Below are 16,519 nucleotides of genomic sequence, written 5' to 3' on the forward strand. Positions count from 1 at the left end.
TAGATTTTAATTTATATTTAATATAATTTTGGTCGTGTATGTTGGCTAAGAATTTGGTAACTTACACTGATATGTTTACTCTCTGGCGCCAGATGTCAGCTTCTATTGACTCATATTCATTGCTACTTAAGATTATTTTTGTTATGTACTTACTAATAGAACTATCTTTGTTTATTACCTTGCTAATAAAATTTGTTGGAGCTAATTTCCCATTTCCCCAAATTTATTGAAAGATTTTCACGTTATTGGTGTTCAGTAATAGGATACCAAAGTACTTTTGTTGACCTTTACACGTGTGCTCCAGTCTCCCCACACCTCAGCAAATCTCTTTCCCCTGGCATCAAAATTTTGGGGAAAAAAGTGACACTTGTCATACTGTTCAGTCAGTTGTATAGCCATGCCATTCTGCAGTTCCTTCTCTTAGGTCACTAGGAATCTCCTTGTGGAAGTATGCTGACCTTTCTCTTAGTCCTCTTAACTTTTGCAACATTCTTTGTGGGTCAGATAATGATCTTCGAAATATTCCTTTCATTCATTCTTGTCCCACAATGTTGAATTATCCCACATTTAGTGAGGGTTAGTCTACAGCGCTCTTCTTTCCTAGCAGTGTCATCTAATTGTATGGTTCAAGGGTGGTTACAGCTGAAAATCTTGTTTTTTAATCCCAGTTTGCTGGTCGCCATAATAATTGCCTTATTTGTTTTTTCCATATTAAAGTAAAAATAAATTTTCTGTCTCTAGAACGTTAGGGATGGTATATCTTGAAAGAATGGAGTAATTTGAGTACAACTGTCCCATATCTGCTATGCAAAAACCTTAATTTCCAATCATGTCTATATCCTGATCAGTATTTTCCAATAATGTACATTTTCAAATGTGTATTAAGGAATAGAAAACAGTAATATTGTCTTGGCTTTTCAAACAATAGTTGTGTATTCTAAATAAGATTATTTGGTCTGCCATGTAACATTGAATAATTTATGCTCTCTCTGCCTGACATGTTACAGTCACTTCTCTTACCCTAGAGTAGCCATGTTAAAATTATTACAGATTTCCCCAGATCCCTAATTAAAATCTGTTTTCTTAGTTTTGAAGGAAGAATATCCTTATTCCAGTTCAGCTGGTATTTAGTGTACTTCTGTATTTTTTTTTTAATATAATTTTGCCATCTCTGTATACAGACTACCAGCTTTGTCACCTTAAAGATCGGTTCCTAGTGTCCTTGCTTTCTTGTTTTACCATCCTGTCTTTACGTGCAGTTTATAATGGAGATACATAGCTTATTTTGGTTAGCATTCCTGATTCTACTCACTGTATTAGGAAATCAGGTCCTGAACTACCAGAGTAGTTTTAAACAGTGTAGGAAAAAAGCATGGAAGGAAACAGGTGGTTTTCTTCTCCTTTACTCCCCCAAACTGAGGCAGTTGTAAAGTAGAAAGTCACTACAATTGATACAGTTTTTTAGAAAAAGCAAAGAAGAGAATATGTTATATGGCAGCATAGCACAGCAAAAAGTCAAGTTTTAAAAAGAAAAAGGTATTTGGATTCTCCTGTATTTGCTCTATCTAGCTTTAATTACTCTTAAGCCTTAAGTATAGTAGTGTGTGTAAATGTGTATTTTCGCTCCTTTATGGAGGAAAAGGGAGTTCTTTACTACTTTTGGTACTCTGTTTTCAATGGTTCCTTTATTATTTCTCTTTTTTGTGTGTGATCATAATAGACAGGGAAAAATGCATTTTTTGTGGGAGATCTTGGAAAGATTGTGAAGAAACACAGTCAGTGGCAGAATGTAGTGGCTCAGATAAAGCCATTCTACACAGTAAAGTGCAACTCCACTCCAGCTGTACTTGAGATTTTGGCAGCTCTTGGAACTGGATTTGCTTGTTCCAGTAAAGTGAGTATTTTTCATTATTTTGTCACTGAACTGCAACATTTTAGAACTCACTTTAACTTTTGGTTACAGCAGTTAGAAAAATTGCAAGGAAGTTTCTCTTTTGGATGTTTTTAAACTCTTGTGTAAATTCGCAGCCTGATGGAAATTTACAAACTTTTCAAGTGTACCAATGAAAGGAAAGTTTCAGTGAGATGAGATTTTGAAAAGCTTTATCTTTTGTCAACAACTTTTTATTTATTCTTCATTCTTAGGCTAGAGCTAGACCATTACTTCTGATAACAGCAAAATACTTCTAAACCAGATTTCTCTGGTGGTAATTATAGCTTTTAAAAGGATTTTTAACACAGAGTAGTGTTACCAGAATAAGAACTGTGACTTTATGCAATCCCAATTTAACTTAATATGATTTAAATTTAGCCAAAAAATAAAAGTTATAAAGTGGTAGTTGAATGAAAAGGGGTAATAGAAATTTTGCTTTTTAGATGACACTATTTAAAATATATTTTTATAGACTGAAATGGCTTTAGTGCAAGAATTGGGTGTATCTCCAGAAAACATCATTTACATAAGTCCTTGCAAACAAGTGTCTCAAATAAAGTATGCAGCAAAAATTGGAGTGAACATCATGACATGTGACAATGAAGTTGAATTGAAGAAAATTGCACGTAATCACCCAAATGCCAAGTAAGTGTAAAACTAAGTACGTGGGAATATTTATCTTACTCATTAGGGTTTGGGTTTGTCTTTGGCCTGGGAAAAGGCAATGCTTAGTAGAGTAGTGATTTGTATTGTAATTATTTTTTTAACTTATTTAATAAGTTCCTATATCGAAAATGCTGATAGCATCTTATTGGCTACCTATTTCTGATCCTTCTTGTAGAGTTGGGAGGAGATAAGGGCAGTTTGGAATATGAATTTATAATCTTGAACTCGAGGAAGAAAATGGGGTTCTTGGGATAATAAAATGAGGGCCACAGCCTATTTTCATAATCATATCAACCCTACTAGTTATCATGCTGGGAACAGGATATGTGTTGGTCAGCTTTTTTTCCTGGTTAGCTCAGGGTTTAATCTGCCTTTAGCTGTAGTTCTTAAATGGTTGTCCTTAGTGACAGTGTCTTAGGAGCCTACTCTGTAGATTCAAGGGGTTTCTTTTCTAAGGCCCACTCTTCTCTTTGCATAGGAAGTTTACTTTTTTTTTTTTTGTACTTGTTCCTGCATGCATCTCAAGATTTTTTAAATTAAAATGTGTACTTTTTAAAAGCAAAAAGCAGATTTAATCTTGTCATGAACTGGTACGTCAAGAAGACCTTAGGATATACTAAAAGTATAGTGTATTAATACAAAATTGCTTGTTTTTAATGCATTGTGTTCCTGAAAATGTGTATCATATCCATATTTTTGTTGTATATTTATAATTTTCTTATTGACTTCAATGATACTCTTAGGTGTCCTGACAGGATTGATTACTCTAAAAAACTTTGAATAAAGGCCTTTTGGGGAAAATTCTAGTGAACCACTTGTCTCTCTCAAAAAATCTTTCTGTTCTGTGATCTTTTAAAGACAGCAGTGATTAGGGATGTTTACCTTGTTAATTGTAAAGTGGATGTTATATTCTTGATAGAGCTGATTATTTATACCTATAGGAAGAATAATTTTGCTTTTATCAGACTTGGCCCCTCTGATCATCAGTCACTCATCAGGACTTCTTTGGGAAAACAGTTTTACAAACAGCATTTGTATATTTTGGGTTTTAGTAGTTTGTAATTACTGTGTGTCTCCTGAGACAGTCTTGATCATTTTGTCTTGGTTGTCATGATTTGGAAGGAAATACCAAATAGAGTTGAATCAGTATTTAAAAGGCTACTGTTTTAGATGCTTAAATAACTCCCAAGTTTGCCAATTTTCTGGTAAGATGTATGAGATTAATAGGAGTTCTCAGAATAAGTGGTGGAAATTTAGGTAGCTAGAACAATTTAGGAAATTTGAAACATTTAAAGCCCTGATATTTTCATCCGAAAGACAATGATGGCATTGCTGTTCAATTTAGTCTTTCTAGGTGGTTTTATGGACTGATGGACTTCATTTGAAAGTAATGTCGTCTTTCATTACAGAGCCCAACTGACTCTTGCTGCTACAACAGAGTCTTAACTTCCTGCATTTTCCAAATTCCCGTCCTTGTGAGCTTCATGCTTTAGGCCCTAATGGCTAGTTTTTTCTCTGTACAGGATTGTTTTTCATTAGGTTCACTGATTCAACCGTCGCTGGATTTGGGAGCACTGGCAACATAATCAACATACTTCTACAATCTTCAGGCTTCACATGTGCTGATGATGATGTAAACCAACTCTGCCCCAATCATCTTCCCCTTCTCTTAGGGTCTTACTACATATTGCAACAGAAGATAATATTGGAGGCGAAGAGGGTAACATGAAGTTTGGCACTACCCTGAAGAACTGTAGGCATCTCTTGGAATGTGCTAAGGAACTTGATGTCCAAATTATTGGGGTTAAGTGAGTATTTGTTTTAAATTTCATTTTATGGTGATAAATCTTTGTCTTTCTGATTTATTTTAAGACTTTTTGCACGAACTCTAATAGATTCAACTTTCAGTTTAATGTATTTTTTTTCCTTAGTCTAGGAAAAACAACTAAATATGCTTTATCCTTCATGTAATTTTGTGCCTATACCTTCCCCTTCCCTAAGAGATAAAATAGTAAATAAAAATTCAGTTAGTAATTTAAAACCCCCCCTTCTTTAAATTGAAGGGAGAGGATGTACTAGAATTCTAATGAATACCAAGATGGCATTCATTTGAGTTGTGTGCTTTTATTTTTTTTCCCATCTTTAAATTTTTTTCCTTTTCATCTTAATCTCTTGGCCACTCCAATAAATCAGACATTGTTCCACTTTTCTTGATTTTTTTTTTAATTTTTTTTTTTTTTAACGTTTATTTATTTTTGAGACAGAGAGAGACAGAGCATGAACGGGGGAGGGTCAGAGAGAGAGGGAGACACAGAATCTGAAGCAGGCTCCAGGCTCTGTGCTGTCAGCACAGAGCCCGACGCGGGGCTCGAACTCACGGACCGCGAGATCATGACCTGAGCCAAAGTCGGCCGCTCAACCGACTGAGCCACCCAGGCGCCCCTCACTTTTCTTGATTTTTATGTGTGTAGAAACTGAGGCCCAAAGAGATTTAATGATTTGATCATGATGTCAGAACTATGGTCTGGGTCAAATTTGGAGCACAGAGCTCCACGTTTTTTGAGTTGCCAGTCCATTGTTAGTCTCACTGCAATGCAAAGTCTTGCTTTTTAAGTTGTTCATAAAGATGGATAAAAAGTCACCACTGTTAAGTTTAATTCTGCCTTAGGTAACAATATTGACCAATTTGAGGGTTTTCGTATTTCTGTTTTTTAAGGTAACATTCAGTAAAATTGACTTTTTGGATTTGACTTTTTATGAATTTTAACAGATTCGTGTAACCACTGCCATAGTCTTAAGTATTCTGTTACGAGTCTCTAAGTTTCTCTTAATAAGTAGCATTAACAAGTGTTAGTGCTACTCAGCTGAATTAATGTACATTTGTATTTAAAATTTTTTTTTATGTTTATTTCTGAGACAGAGACAGAGCATGAGTGGGGGAGGGGCAGAAAGAGAGAAGGAGACACAGAATCCGAAGCAGGCTCCAGGCTCTGAGCTGTCAGCACAGAGCCCGACGCGGGGCTCAAGCCCACAAACCGCAAGATCATGACCTGAAGTCGGTCGCTCAACCGACTGAGCCACCCAGTACCTTTGTATTTTACAATAGACACGTTTTTATATTTTGTCAGATAAAATTGTACATTCAAATTAAAGATTTTGTGACCCAGTTTTATTAGTGGTGCTTGATGCTTCATATACATAAAAGCCTGTCCCTTTCTGATAGTTATGAAGCCTGACAGCTCATTGTTAAATTCTTTGTAAAATTACAGGGGCGCGCCTGGGTGGCGCAGTCGGTTAAGCGTCCGACTTCAGCCAGGTCACGATCTCGCGGTCCGTGAGTTCGAGCCCTGCGTCGGGCTCTGGGCTGATGGCTTGGAGCCTGGAGCCTGTTTCCGATTCTGTGTCTCCCTCTCTCTCTGCCCCTCCCCCGTTCATGCTCTGTCTCTCTCTGTCCCAAAAAAAATAAATAAACGTTGAAAAAAAAAAATTAAATTCTTTGTAAAATTACAGTGTTACCCATACATTGCCTTTTCTTAAAAAACAAACAAAAAAAATCAACCAAACAAAAAAACACTGCTATTGTAACTTGGATAATTAGAGGCATGTGCTTCCAGTCCTTTAAATATTTGGTAATGTTACGTCTGGTAAATGAGAACTGAAAAAGAATGACAGGAAGGACCTCTAAGATGTGCTGTTGCTTTAAATTTACTACTCTCTTTCTTCCAGATTTCATGTTTCAAGTACTTGCAAAGAATCTCAAGTATATGTACATGCTCTGTCTGATGCTCGATGTGTGTTTGACATGGCTGTAAGTTGTTTCCTTACGTTATTTCGATGTTTTAAGCCAGGGTGTTATTTAAGACTAATATCCAGTGTTTTTACTACCTCTGAAGTACCCTCATATACTTAAAACATTTGCATCATTTTTTATAATCAGTTCCATACAGTCACATTTTTTAACTAGGTAAAGGGATGAAATAGTAATTTATTTGCATATGACTACAAGCCAGGACAGACCTCAGGAAGACTGTACTGTATACATATACCATTGAGTAAACCTTCTTCGGTTAATAGAGACCAAAGCACTTGCTATACTAAAGATTATAACAGATCTTATTTACCTCCTTGGGAAGGGGTGTTTGAAATGTCCTTGTAGCCATAACAATTTGGATAAGTATTTTTTCCTATCTCTAGGGAGAATTTGGCTTCACAATGAACATGTTAGACATTGGTGGAGGCTTCACAGGATCTGAATTTCAGTTGGAAGAGGTAAACTGTGTTCAGTGGATGGACGTGCTGGAATAATCTCATTCTTTACTAAAATGGTAGATATAGACTAGAGTTTAACAATGGCAGGAAATAAACCCTGTAATATCTGTTTAAAAGTGATTCTGGGGTACCTGGCTGGCTCAGTTGGTTAAGCATCCGACTTTGGCTCAGGTCATGATCTCATGGTCTGTAAGTTGGAGCCCCATGTCAGTTTCAGAGCCTAGAGCTGCTTCAGATTCTGGGTCTCCCTCTCTCTGCCCCTCCCCTGCTCTCGCTCGCATGCTCTAACAAATATTTTTTAAAAATTTTTAATTTGATTCTAAGATAAAGAGACAATGAGAAGACCTAGCTAACTTTGAAAAGCTTAATAAAATTCTGTGAACTCTAACATAACTTATTTACAAAAAATTTGTATACAGTTGCGTTTCTGCCCTTAGGGGTACTTGATGGCACAAATGAATTTATCATTTGGATAGTTTAAGCTGTTTTATCTAGATGTACGTTACTATTCACCTTCTTGCTCTCCCCTCGATCCCTCATTCTATAATATTTAGAAACTGATTTGCTTGGGTTAGATTATAGAACATGACTGTGATGAATTATCTAATTCAATATTGAAATCATAATGTGGGGTTTAAAATTTATAGGTTAATCATGTTATCAGCCCTTTGTTGGATGTCTACTTTCCTGAAGGATCTGGCATTAAGATAATTTCAGAACCCGGAAGCTACTATGTGTCTTCTGCATTTACACTTGCAGTTAATATCATTGCAAAGAAAGTTGTTGAAAATGATAAATTTTCCTCTGGAGGTAAGTTTTTCTTTTTCCCCTCCCCATTTTTGAGAGAGTGTGAGCAGGGGAGGGGCGGAGGTGGGGGTCAGAAGATCCAAAGCGGGTTCTATGTTGACAGCTGGATGCAGGGCTCGAAATCACGAACAGTGAGATCATGACCTGAGCCCAAGTTGGACGTTTAACCAACTGAGCCACCCAGGTGCCCCCTTATAGTTTGGTTTCTGTTAGATCAATTCATCTACAAATGAATTGAAATGATCAGATACTTGTCAAGTGTAAAATACTGTAGGACATGGACGTTTATATGTTGTGAAGGACCTCCTGAATCTAACTCTTGGTTCTGGTGTTTTGATAAGCATATTTTAGGTAAGCTTCCCCAGCTGATTGATTCTCCTATCTTGTTAAGAACCGGTGTTTTATTGTAATGTCTCTTGTCATGGAACTTTTACTCATGGGGGACAATGTACTTTATGCTTTCTTTCATAACAAGGGCCAACAGTCTTAATCTCTCTTGTCAAACCAACAGAAAGGCACTAGTCAGTCTGCCTTCCTGACAAATACTACTTTAAAAAATGTAGAAAGGACTGTTGAACATTAAGAAGACTTATTCCTATAGTTTTTTTCCTTAAGTTAACGGGAATAAGTTTTTTTTCTATAAATAGTCTTTTAAAAATTTCAAACTTGAAGAGCTGCAAGGATACAAGGAACTTTACATTTTGATCACTTGGTTAAGATGGTATCAAGTGAGTTTTCTTCATAATGAATTGGAAAGATCATTGTAAATAACCTTTTTCTCTCCATATTTTTACTTCATTATTCAGTTTAAGAATAGCTTTCTCTTTCTACCTTCCTACCTATTTGTATTAGTTTAGACTCCTAGGTACTTATTCAGTAGGTTATGTAATCTACTACTTTTCATTATTTACTGCCCAAAATTTGGGTCCTTTTGATGTGCCCCCATCATTTCCTGAGTGCTTCTTTACTTTCTGGTACATCAAGATGTTCCAAGCTCTTCTTACCCTGCCTTAGACCTGGAGTTGGCCATTTCTCCAAAGAGCTCCAATTCATTTTAATGGAGAGTGGTATTTTAAAAACCAAGAAGAGTATTGACCGTGTTCACTACTTCTGACATGTCCTTTTTATTCAGTGAGTACAGTTTTAAATACACGATCTGACAAATAATGAAGGCATATATTGACATCCCTATAAAAACATAAATTTCATATCCTAGAATTTCCCTCCAATTTTGTTCCTTTGCCAGATAGCCACCATTCTGATGGTTTTTCCACCATATATTAGTTTGGGCTATACTCAAACTTCATATAAATGGAATCCTCTAGCATATACTTTAGGACCGCTCAGTATAGTGTCTGAACAATTTTTTTTCACATTCAGTACTAATATTCCACTGTGAATATGCAATTGATTCATTCTCCTTGGCAGTGAATAACAATAACAACTGGTCGTTTCCAGTTGTGGGTTGTTAAGAGTAAAACTTAACAATCTTGTGTAAGTCTTACGGACATTTTTCATTTCATTGGGGGAAATGACTAAGAATAGAATTGCCAGGTCACAGAGTAGATGTTTCCGAAGATTTCAGTGGTATTTTATCCTCCTGGTGGTATATATGTGCAAGTTCTGATTGTTTCCCCGCTTTCATGCATGTTTTCAGTATTGTCACTTTTTAGTTTTCTCCATTCAATAGGTAGGTGGTGGTGATGGCTCATTGTAGTTTTAATTTGCATTTACCTGGTAACTTCTGTAGGGAACTTTTTTCATGTCTATTGGTTATCTTCCTGTATGAAATGTCTTTTCAGTTTTTTAGGCTAACAGTTTTAAAGTATGTCAGTATATTTTTTTTAAATTAAATATTTGGGAAATGTGAAAGCTGTAAGTCTGCTCTATAAATCTGTTTGCTATGCCTTGCATAGTAACTCTATTTGAAATTTCCATGTAAATTCATCTTTGTTTTTTCTGCTTTATTTCAGTAGAAAAAACCGGAAGTGATGAACCAGCCTTCATGTATTATATGAATGATGGTGTTTATGGTTCTTTTGCAAGTAAACTGTCTGAGGACTTAAATACCATTCCAGAGGTTCACAAGGCAAGTTTTATTACAAATACCAGAGCTGCTTATTTGGCAGTTTATAAACTGAGCCCTTTTTTTTTTTTTTTTTTTTTTAAGATGCATCCCAAGTTTTGGAGATATACTTTAGGATGGGAAATGTTGCCCTTTTTTGAGGAGTTGCCCTCCTTAGATGGAGTTAAGAAGGAGCACCAGTGCCCCTGGCTCCAGGCCTGCCTTTCATAGGTGCATTGGGTCTGACTCAGTGAAAAATGCTCTCATCCTCCCTCGGATTCATTACCTGCATGAACACGAGTAAAAATTAATGAAGAAATAAAACCTTTTCCTACAGAAATACAAGGAAGATGAGCCTCTGTTTACAAGCAGCCTTTGGGGTCCATCCTGTGATGAGCTTGATCAAATTGTGGAAAACTGTCTTCTTCCTGAGCTGAATGTGGGAGATTGGCTTATCTTTGATAACATGGGAGCAGATTCTCTCCATGAACCATCTGCTTTTAATGATTTTCAGAGGCCAGCGATTTACTACATGATGTCATTCAATGATTGGTAAGGTATTGTTTTCATTTTAAAGCTGATTGGATATTTGAGATGACATAAGATGTTTGCTAATAATTTTAATTCTGTAACAAATGCCTAACAAGCAATAAATAGCAAAGTGCCCCTCCCTCTGTTAAGGATTATTGGAAGACTAGTTATATTTATAGTCTTGTCTATTTGTTATGTGGTAGTGTGGTCTTTGTGCTTAAATTTAGAATTACACTTTTTTTTTTTTTTTTTTTTAATGTTAGGTATGAGATGCAGGATGCTGGAATTACTTCAGACACAATGATGAAGAACTTCTTCTTTGTGCCTTCTTGCATTCAGCTGAGCCAAGAAGATGGCTTTTCCTCTGAAGCTTAAACAGGCATCAATGCTTCTTTAGATGTGAAGTTGCAGGTTAAGCTTGTCTGGTCTACATTCCAGTGTGAAACAAATTCAAACAATCTTATTCTGTTAATTCTCTTGGAAACAAAATCTATTAGTAATAGCTGTTTGGGACCAGACAAAATCAGCTTTCATCTATAATTCATTGGGGGGTAATTGGGAGATTTAGATAATGTATCCAGATTTAAACTTAACCAGTTTGTCCTACCCCTTAAGCATTTAAAATAAAATATGCAACAAAATGGATGACTTAGTGGAGATGGAAGCCCATTAATTGGGTTCCCCATTAAATCGTTTACATACAAGTACACAGTTTTTATACTAAGGATTCATGTTAAAAAGTCTTGTAAAGTTAATGTCTTTCACCCAGATATATCAAATGTCAGTGGAAGACCAGTGTGACTTCATTAGATACGTTTAGTGTATTTAGAATGTGTAAATTTGTGCTTTGAACTGTAGTTTAATAAATGTAAAATTGCATCATAGTATTTGTTGTATTTGACCTAATGTAACCCTTGTATGATTGCAATAAAATTTTGTGTAGATTTTACTGTTTTTTCAGGCTAAAACTTTGGGAAAGGGGCTAGCTAGCAAAGGTAGTTTTGAAATAGATGTGTATATGGACTGTTTTGAAGGTTTTTTTATTTTTTGTTTTTCCTTTATAGCCCATTTAAGTTTAGTTTGGCTCAGTACATTTTTTCAGTTATTTAATTAGTAATTTAAGTAAAATGTTTGGTAAATCATTGTGAAGTTCAGATTCATTATGGAGAGTCGATGTGCAGTAAGCATGATGTTTTAACAATTTTAACACCAAAAATGTTAATTCTGCATAAACCGATTGTAATAATTAATAGGTGTTTCTGTATAGATAGAATGCATAGAATACCTTAGTAAATCTTTGAATTACAAATCTTTCGGCTGAAATGGAAGATTCTATTAAATACTTTGAATAAACTTGGGGGGAGGGAAATAAAATTGCAGAAGAGTCTGCAGCGCACTAAAACTTAAAGAAGGGCTACATCTATATCCAGAAACCTGATGCTCTTTTGCACGGAACATTATTTAAATTCAGAGTTGTAAGGGGGTGGGGTGAAGCACACCTGTTCTCAGTTTCTCAATTGCAATGATTTCAAACTTTAGGAGTTTGCTTTGTTTTAGTTACTTTCCATTCCTTGTTATTTCCCATTCAGCTTAGTAATTTTAATTCTTTTCATACTAAAATCTTGTGACTGGGGGAAGGGAGTTAGCGTTACTAACCTGACAGTTGTTGCCAGGCGTTTACGTTGTTCACTGCTAGTATATTAGTAATCCTAGATCTCAGAATCACAATAGTAATAAAATATAAACAACAGGGGTCATTTTTTCCTAACTTACTCTATGTTCAGATGTGGAATTTCTGTCTCCCAAGAGGAAATGTGACTTCACTTTGGTGCCAATGGACAGAAAATTCTACCTGTGCTACATAGGAGAAGTTTGGAATGCACTTAATAGCTGGTTTTTACACCTTGATTTCAAGGTGGAAAGAAATTGATCATGAATCTCTAATAAATTTCAATCTAAACCAGTAGGTGCTTAATATTTTTTGATTTGATTGATGCCCATTTGAATTTCATGGGTTCTATTAATTAAATTTAAGACCCCAGTCCATTGTCATCTAATTACCCTTGGACTTTACCAAGGCATAATATGGGGTTTTATGCAAAGTTCCAAGCTACATGCAACTTTTTTTAACCGTAATAAAGAGGAGGAATTCTTCCCAACCTTCTTTACATGTCGTGCTTTGTGGTCCAGAAATGACAGACCTTTTAGAAGATGGTACAACTTTGAGTTCTTGGCTTGAGTATACAGCTTTGAGTTTTCATGGCTTGTCAACTTTGCCATATTCATAGGAGAGCTGTTCGATGTATACAGCTCAGAGTAGCAAATATCACATGTGAATGAAATGGTAACCTTAAGAAATGTCTGTATTGTATTTGAAGACTGTTTGCCATAAAATCTGAGGTTTGAACTAATGTATTTCAATTTGGTATGCTAAAAAGTACTGAATTAATGTAACAATCTTTTTTTTTAAACAATATTGTAATCTCAGTTCAGAATTTAACTGAAAATATAAAACCCAAATGATTTCTATATAGTAAATTGAACTGTAAAGGTAATTTGTGTGTGATTCTGAATACACAGATAAAATGTTTTTATTCCTCCTTATGTTTTACTTTGGCTTCTATTGTGAAAGAGTTAATTCTGCATTTCAACTCTGAATATTACGAACTTCCAATTATTCTTTCAGAATCTTAATTATAAAGTAGCAAATCCGGTAACATGCTGGGCATTACACATGGAAGATTTTGGTAAAGTTCAATACATACGTGAGCACGAGTATGTTTCCAGGGCCACATTTTCTAGATTGATCCATTAATTCACCAGCCTTTTAATAATTTTAAACTGAAAACTAAATGAAATTGATTTATATGAATTAAAATAGATATTCCAAATAAATGTGGGCACTGATAACATTCACTGAAAATACTGTGTTTAAAAAGCCACTGTTCAATCTTTTTGTCCCTTTTTGGGGACTTTGTGTTTTCTCACTGTTGATATTGGCCACTTGACCAGTTATATAGCAAGAATACTTGCTTAATTGACTAAAACAGTAGAAGAGGAGAAAAATCCATAGTCTTGCCCATTCAAGTTGTGAATAAATCCTACAAATACTTTATAATTCCTGTCTTGTCCATGCTGAAGGCACAATAAAAGAATGGTCTATTCGCAGATTGAGGCTTTCATAATGAGAATAAACCTAGCCTAGGAATAATAAAAAAAAAAAAAAAACCAAAACCTTGTTCTGGTCTTTTGGTAGCAAAAGTACGAATTTCTGAAGCCTTTTTACTCTGGGATTGAGATCAAATTTGTTAAGGATGGTTTGGAGTAGATTTTTTTCCCCTAGGTCTGTTGCTAATTCAGGATGGGGTTTCAAAAGTATAGAAATAGGAAAGCATTTTAAGTTTGAAGAAATTCTGGTAACGTATGATCATCAATTTGGGCAAATTAACTTGAAAAGTAGCAGTGCCTACTCTTTACTGAAGGACTTTGTTTTTCCTTTGCTTACTACAGATTGTGGGTGTTACATGTATCTTAATCACAGTTTTTTATCTTCACCCAGAATGCAGTGTAGATAGGGGAAGACAGAACTGCTACAGGCACTCTGTCCAGTGTTGCACAGTGGAAGGATTTATGTTTTATCTGTTGAAAATGGCAAACTCTTTTTTTTAATGGCAATGAGTAGAAGGTTTAATCTACCCAACACGCTCATTTTGTGTGTTGTCTTGGAGCAGGTAAGAACCATCTCTTAACTTCTGAATCCCTTGACCTATCTTGACTTTAATTTCAAATGCATATTCATTGGTAAATGGCCTTTCTAATCCTGATTGTACCATAACACTGCTTATGCCTGTTAAAACCTGGGCAGTTGATGGCCTAGTGAGAAGATTACTACTGTATTAACTATGGGAAGTTAAAAAGAATCTGCAGTTGACCGATGACCTGATTGTGCATTGGCGTCCCCTCCCCCCGAAAGATTTTGTAGGAGTGCAAAAGAAAATCTTGTAGTAAACTAGTAGGATATTATTCAGATTCAATTTAGGGCCAGACAACTTAAAAGCTTTTCCTAAATAATGGTGCCAGACTGGTATATGCCTATATCTACAACTTTGACACCACCTCGATTTTTAGCAGTAGTATGCAGAAGAATGACTAAAGGTTAGGAATTTTAATTCTCTGGATTTTATTGATTTCCTCCCATCCACTTGGTGTCTCAAATTGCTTTCTAGGAGGTCTTCTCCGCTCCATATTCCAAGTCTATTTTTCACTTTGGCAACTTTTTAATTTCCAAGCTAAGGGTGCAGTATCTTTTATCCAGGAGACTGTCCCTGAATTCTTCATGACTTAAACCTACTCATATTTTTCCTTTTAAGTAATCAACAGCAATGAAGCAAGAGCATTTTCCAAGTTCAGTTTCCTCTAATTCTACAAGGATGCAGCACACTTGGGGCGACTGGGTGGCTCAGTCAGTTGAGCTTCCGACTCTTGATTTTGGCTCAGGTCATGATCTCCGGATGGTGACATTGAGCCCCGTGCTGTGGTCTGTGCTGTCTGTGGACCCTGCTTGGATTTTCTCTCTCAAAAAAAGATGTAATACACTTCAAGAGTTTGCTGGGAGAGGGAGAACTTTAGTGGTTCCCAAAAGAAAAGCATTTAAAAATGTTTATGAATGTGTTATATCTCATGTTGCCCCAGTAAGAACTGGGTTGAGAATTAGACTGAAGGGGGGGGGCATTAGGGTGTAGAGCTGGACATAAATTCATATTGAGGAGGAAAATATTCCCAAATAGCATGACACGATTGCCCCCTCCCTTTTAGGTACATTTTTGCTCTAACTTGACATTCTTACTTAAACATGTTTACACTGAGGGGCACCTGGGTGAAGTCGGTTAAGCGTCCCCCTTTGGCTCAGATCTTGATCTCACCAGTCCAAAGTTGGTGCCCTGCGTTGGGCTTTGTGCTGACCGCTCAGTCTGGAGCCTGCTTTGGATTCTGTGTCTCCGTCTCTGTCAGCCCCTCCCCTGCTTGTGCTCTCTTTCTCTCAAAAAAAAAAAAAAAAAAAAAAAATGATTGCACTGAAATTGTACCATGGGCCCTTGGGAAAAATGTGGGGTTCAGAGCACAACACTTTGTCCATGCAATATTATCTTAACATTGATCCCTAATAAAACCGATCACCTTGGGACAAAGCGGTTTCAAAATACCTCCCAGGAGGGGCGCCTGGGTGGCGCAGTCGGTTAAGCGTCCGACTTCAGCCAGGTCACGATCTCGCGGTCCGTGAGTTTGAGCCCCGCGTCGGGCTCTGGGCTGATGGCTCAGAGCCTGGAGCCTGTTTCCCATTCTGTGTCTCCCTCTCTCTCTGGCCCTCCCCCGTTCATGCTCTGTCTCTCTCTCTGTCCCAAAAATAAATAAACGTTGAAAAAAAAAAATTTAAAAAAAAAAAAAAAAATACCTCCCAGGAGGGAGTAGGGTTGAAAAGTACCAATAATAAAGGATTAGGCTCAAGCCTTAGCTATCAGCAACCCTACTCTTGAGTGACGGCAGGTTTGCGGCAATCGAGAAGATTAAAAAGACAGACATTGGAGCTAAAAGCCTAGGCTTAAGCTGTGTAAGGACCAACATCTCAACAGCCTCGGGACACTATTGTATGACACAAATGAGAAGCTCCAAGTGTCCTAAGGGTTTCTCTCTAACTTCCTTGATTTCGCATTTGAAGAAATCTGGGATACCCAAATAGGTTAAGGAATTAGCCTGAGATTTTTAGGCTAAAACATGTCAGAGCAGAGATTTGAGCCTAATACTTGATAAACCTGTGTCATTGTCTTCAATTGGGCTTCCCGGATGCACAGCCACATGCAGAATGTTGGTCAGAAGTGCTCTTGGGAGATGGGAGGCAGGAATGGACAGAGGAGGAAGTTGTCACAATGCAGTTCCAGAGGAGGCCTCAGCTGATGCTACAGGCAGTCCTGGAGCTAGGATGGCTCTTCAGAGTTAAAGCAAATTGAAAAGCGGGGGCTGGGACTTTGTATCACAGTATCAGCCAGTCACTGGCTGGCTACGGGCTGCACTTTGCAAGACGTAAGTTTGGGTGAGCAGTTCCCTGTGGCAAAGGACAATTCTCTGGACAATGTTGTGAGCCAATTCCAAGTGGAGAACGAAGCCATTAGCTGCGAGTCTTAAGCCGTTAGTTGTGAGTCTTAAGACGCACCTGATACTCCTGGTAGAAACCTTGGAGGAGCACCACAGTATCC

The 16,519-nt window shown here is 36.8% G+C and overlaps 1 protein-coding gene and 1 long non-coding RNA gene across 4 annotated transcripts in view; one reads left to right on the forward strand and one right to left on the reverse strand.

Annotated features, from left to right (window-relative positions):
• The window catches only part of AZIN1 (antizyme inhibitor 1), a 31,687-nt gene extending 18,812 nt beyond the window's left edge, over nucleotides 1-12,875 (forward strand). For 2 of the 3 annotated variants that reach the window (XM_047088844.1, XM_047088843.1), the window contains 9 exons: nucleotides 1,721-1,894; nucleotides 2,406-2,578; nucleotides 4,273-4,407; nucleotides 6,326-6,407; nucleotides 6,794-6,868; nucleotides 7,516-7,678; nucleotides 9,649-9,764; nucleotides 10,078-10,292; nucleotides 10,535-12,875. In XM_047088844.1, the coding sequence (XP_046944800.1) occupies nucleotides 1,721-1,894; nucleotides 2,406-2,578; nucleotides 4,273-4,407; nucleotides 6,326-6,407; nucleotides 6,794-6,868; nucleotides 7,516-7,678; nucleotides 9,649-9,764; nucleotides 10,078-10,292; nucleotides 10,535-10,646 (1,245 nt within the window). In that variant the 3' untranslated portion in view covers nucleotides 10,647-12,875. The remainder of the gene's footprint in view (nucleotides 1-1,720; nucleotides 1,895-2,405; nucleotides 2,579-4,272; nucleotides 4,408-6,325; nucleotides 6,408-6,793; nucleotides 6,869-7,515; nucleotides 7,679-9,648; nucleotides 9,765-10,077; nucleotides 10,293-10,534) is intronic. The other variant, XM_047088845.1, reaches the window with a different exon arrangement.
• Nucleotides 12,876-15,301: 2,426 nt separating this feature from the next.
• Nucleotides 15,302-15,808, reverse strand: LOC124519018 (uncharacterized). The gene is made up of 2 exons (XR_006963969.1): nucleotides 15,721-15,808; nucleotides 15,302-15,472 (listed from the first exon to the last, which is right to left on the reverse strand). It is a non-coding gene; the product is annotated as an uncharacterized LOC124519018 (long non-coding RNA).
• Between the last annotated feature and the right edge of the window lie 711 nt (nucleotides 15,809-16,519).

This window comes from Lynx rufus, unplaced genomic scaffold (assembly GCF_022079265.1).
Source record: "Lynx rufus isolate CCGP_SWC_20201006 ecotype Redwood Valley unplaced genomic scaffold, mLynRuf1.p SCAF_26, whole genome shotgun sequence".
Classification (NCBI taxonomy): domain Eukaryota; kingdom Metazoa; phylum Chordata; class Mammalia; order Carnivora; family Felidae; genus Lynx; species Lynx rufus.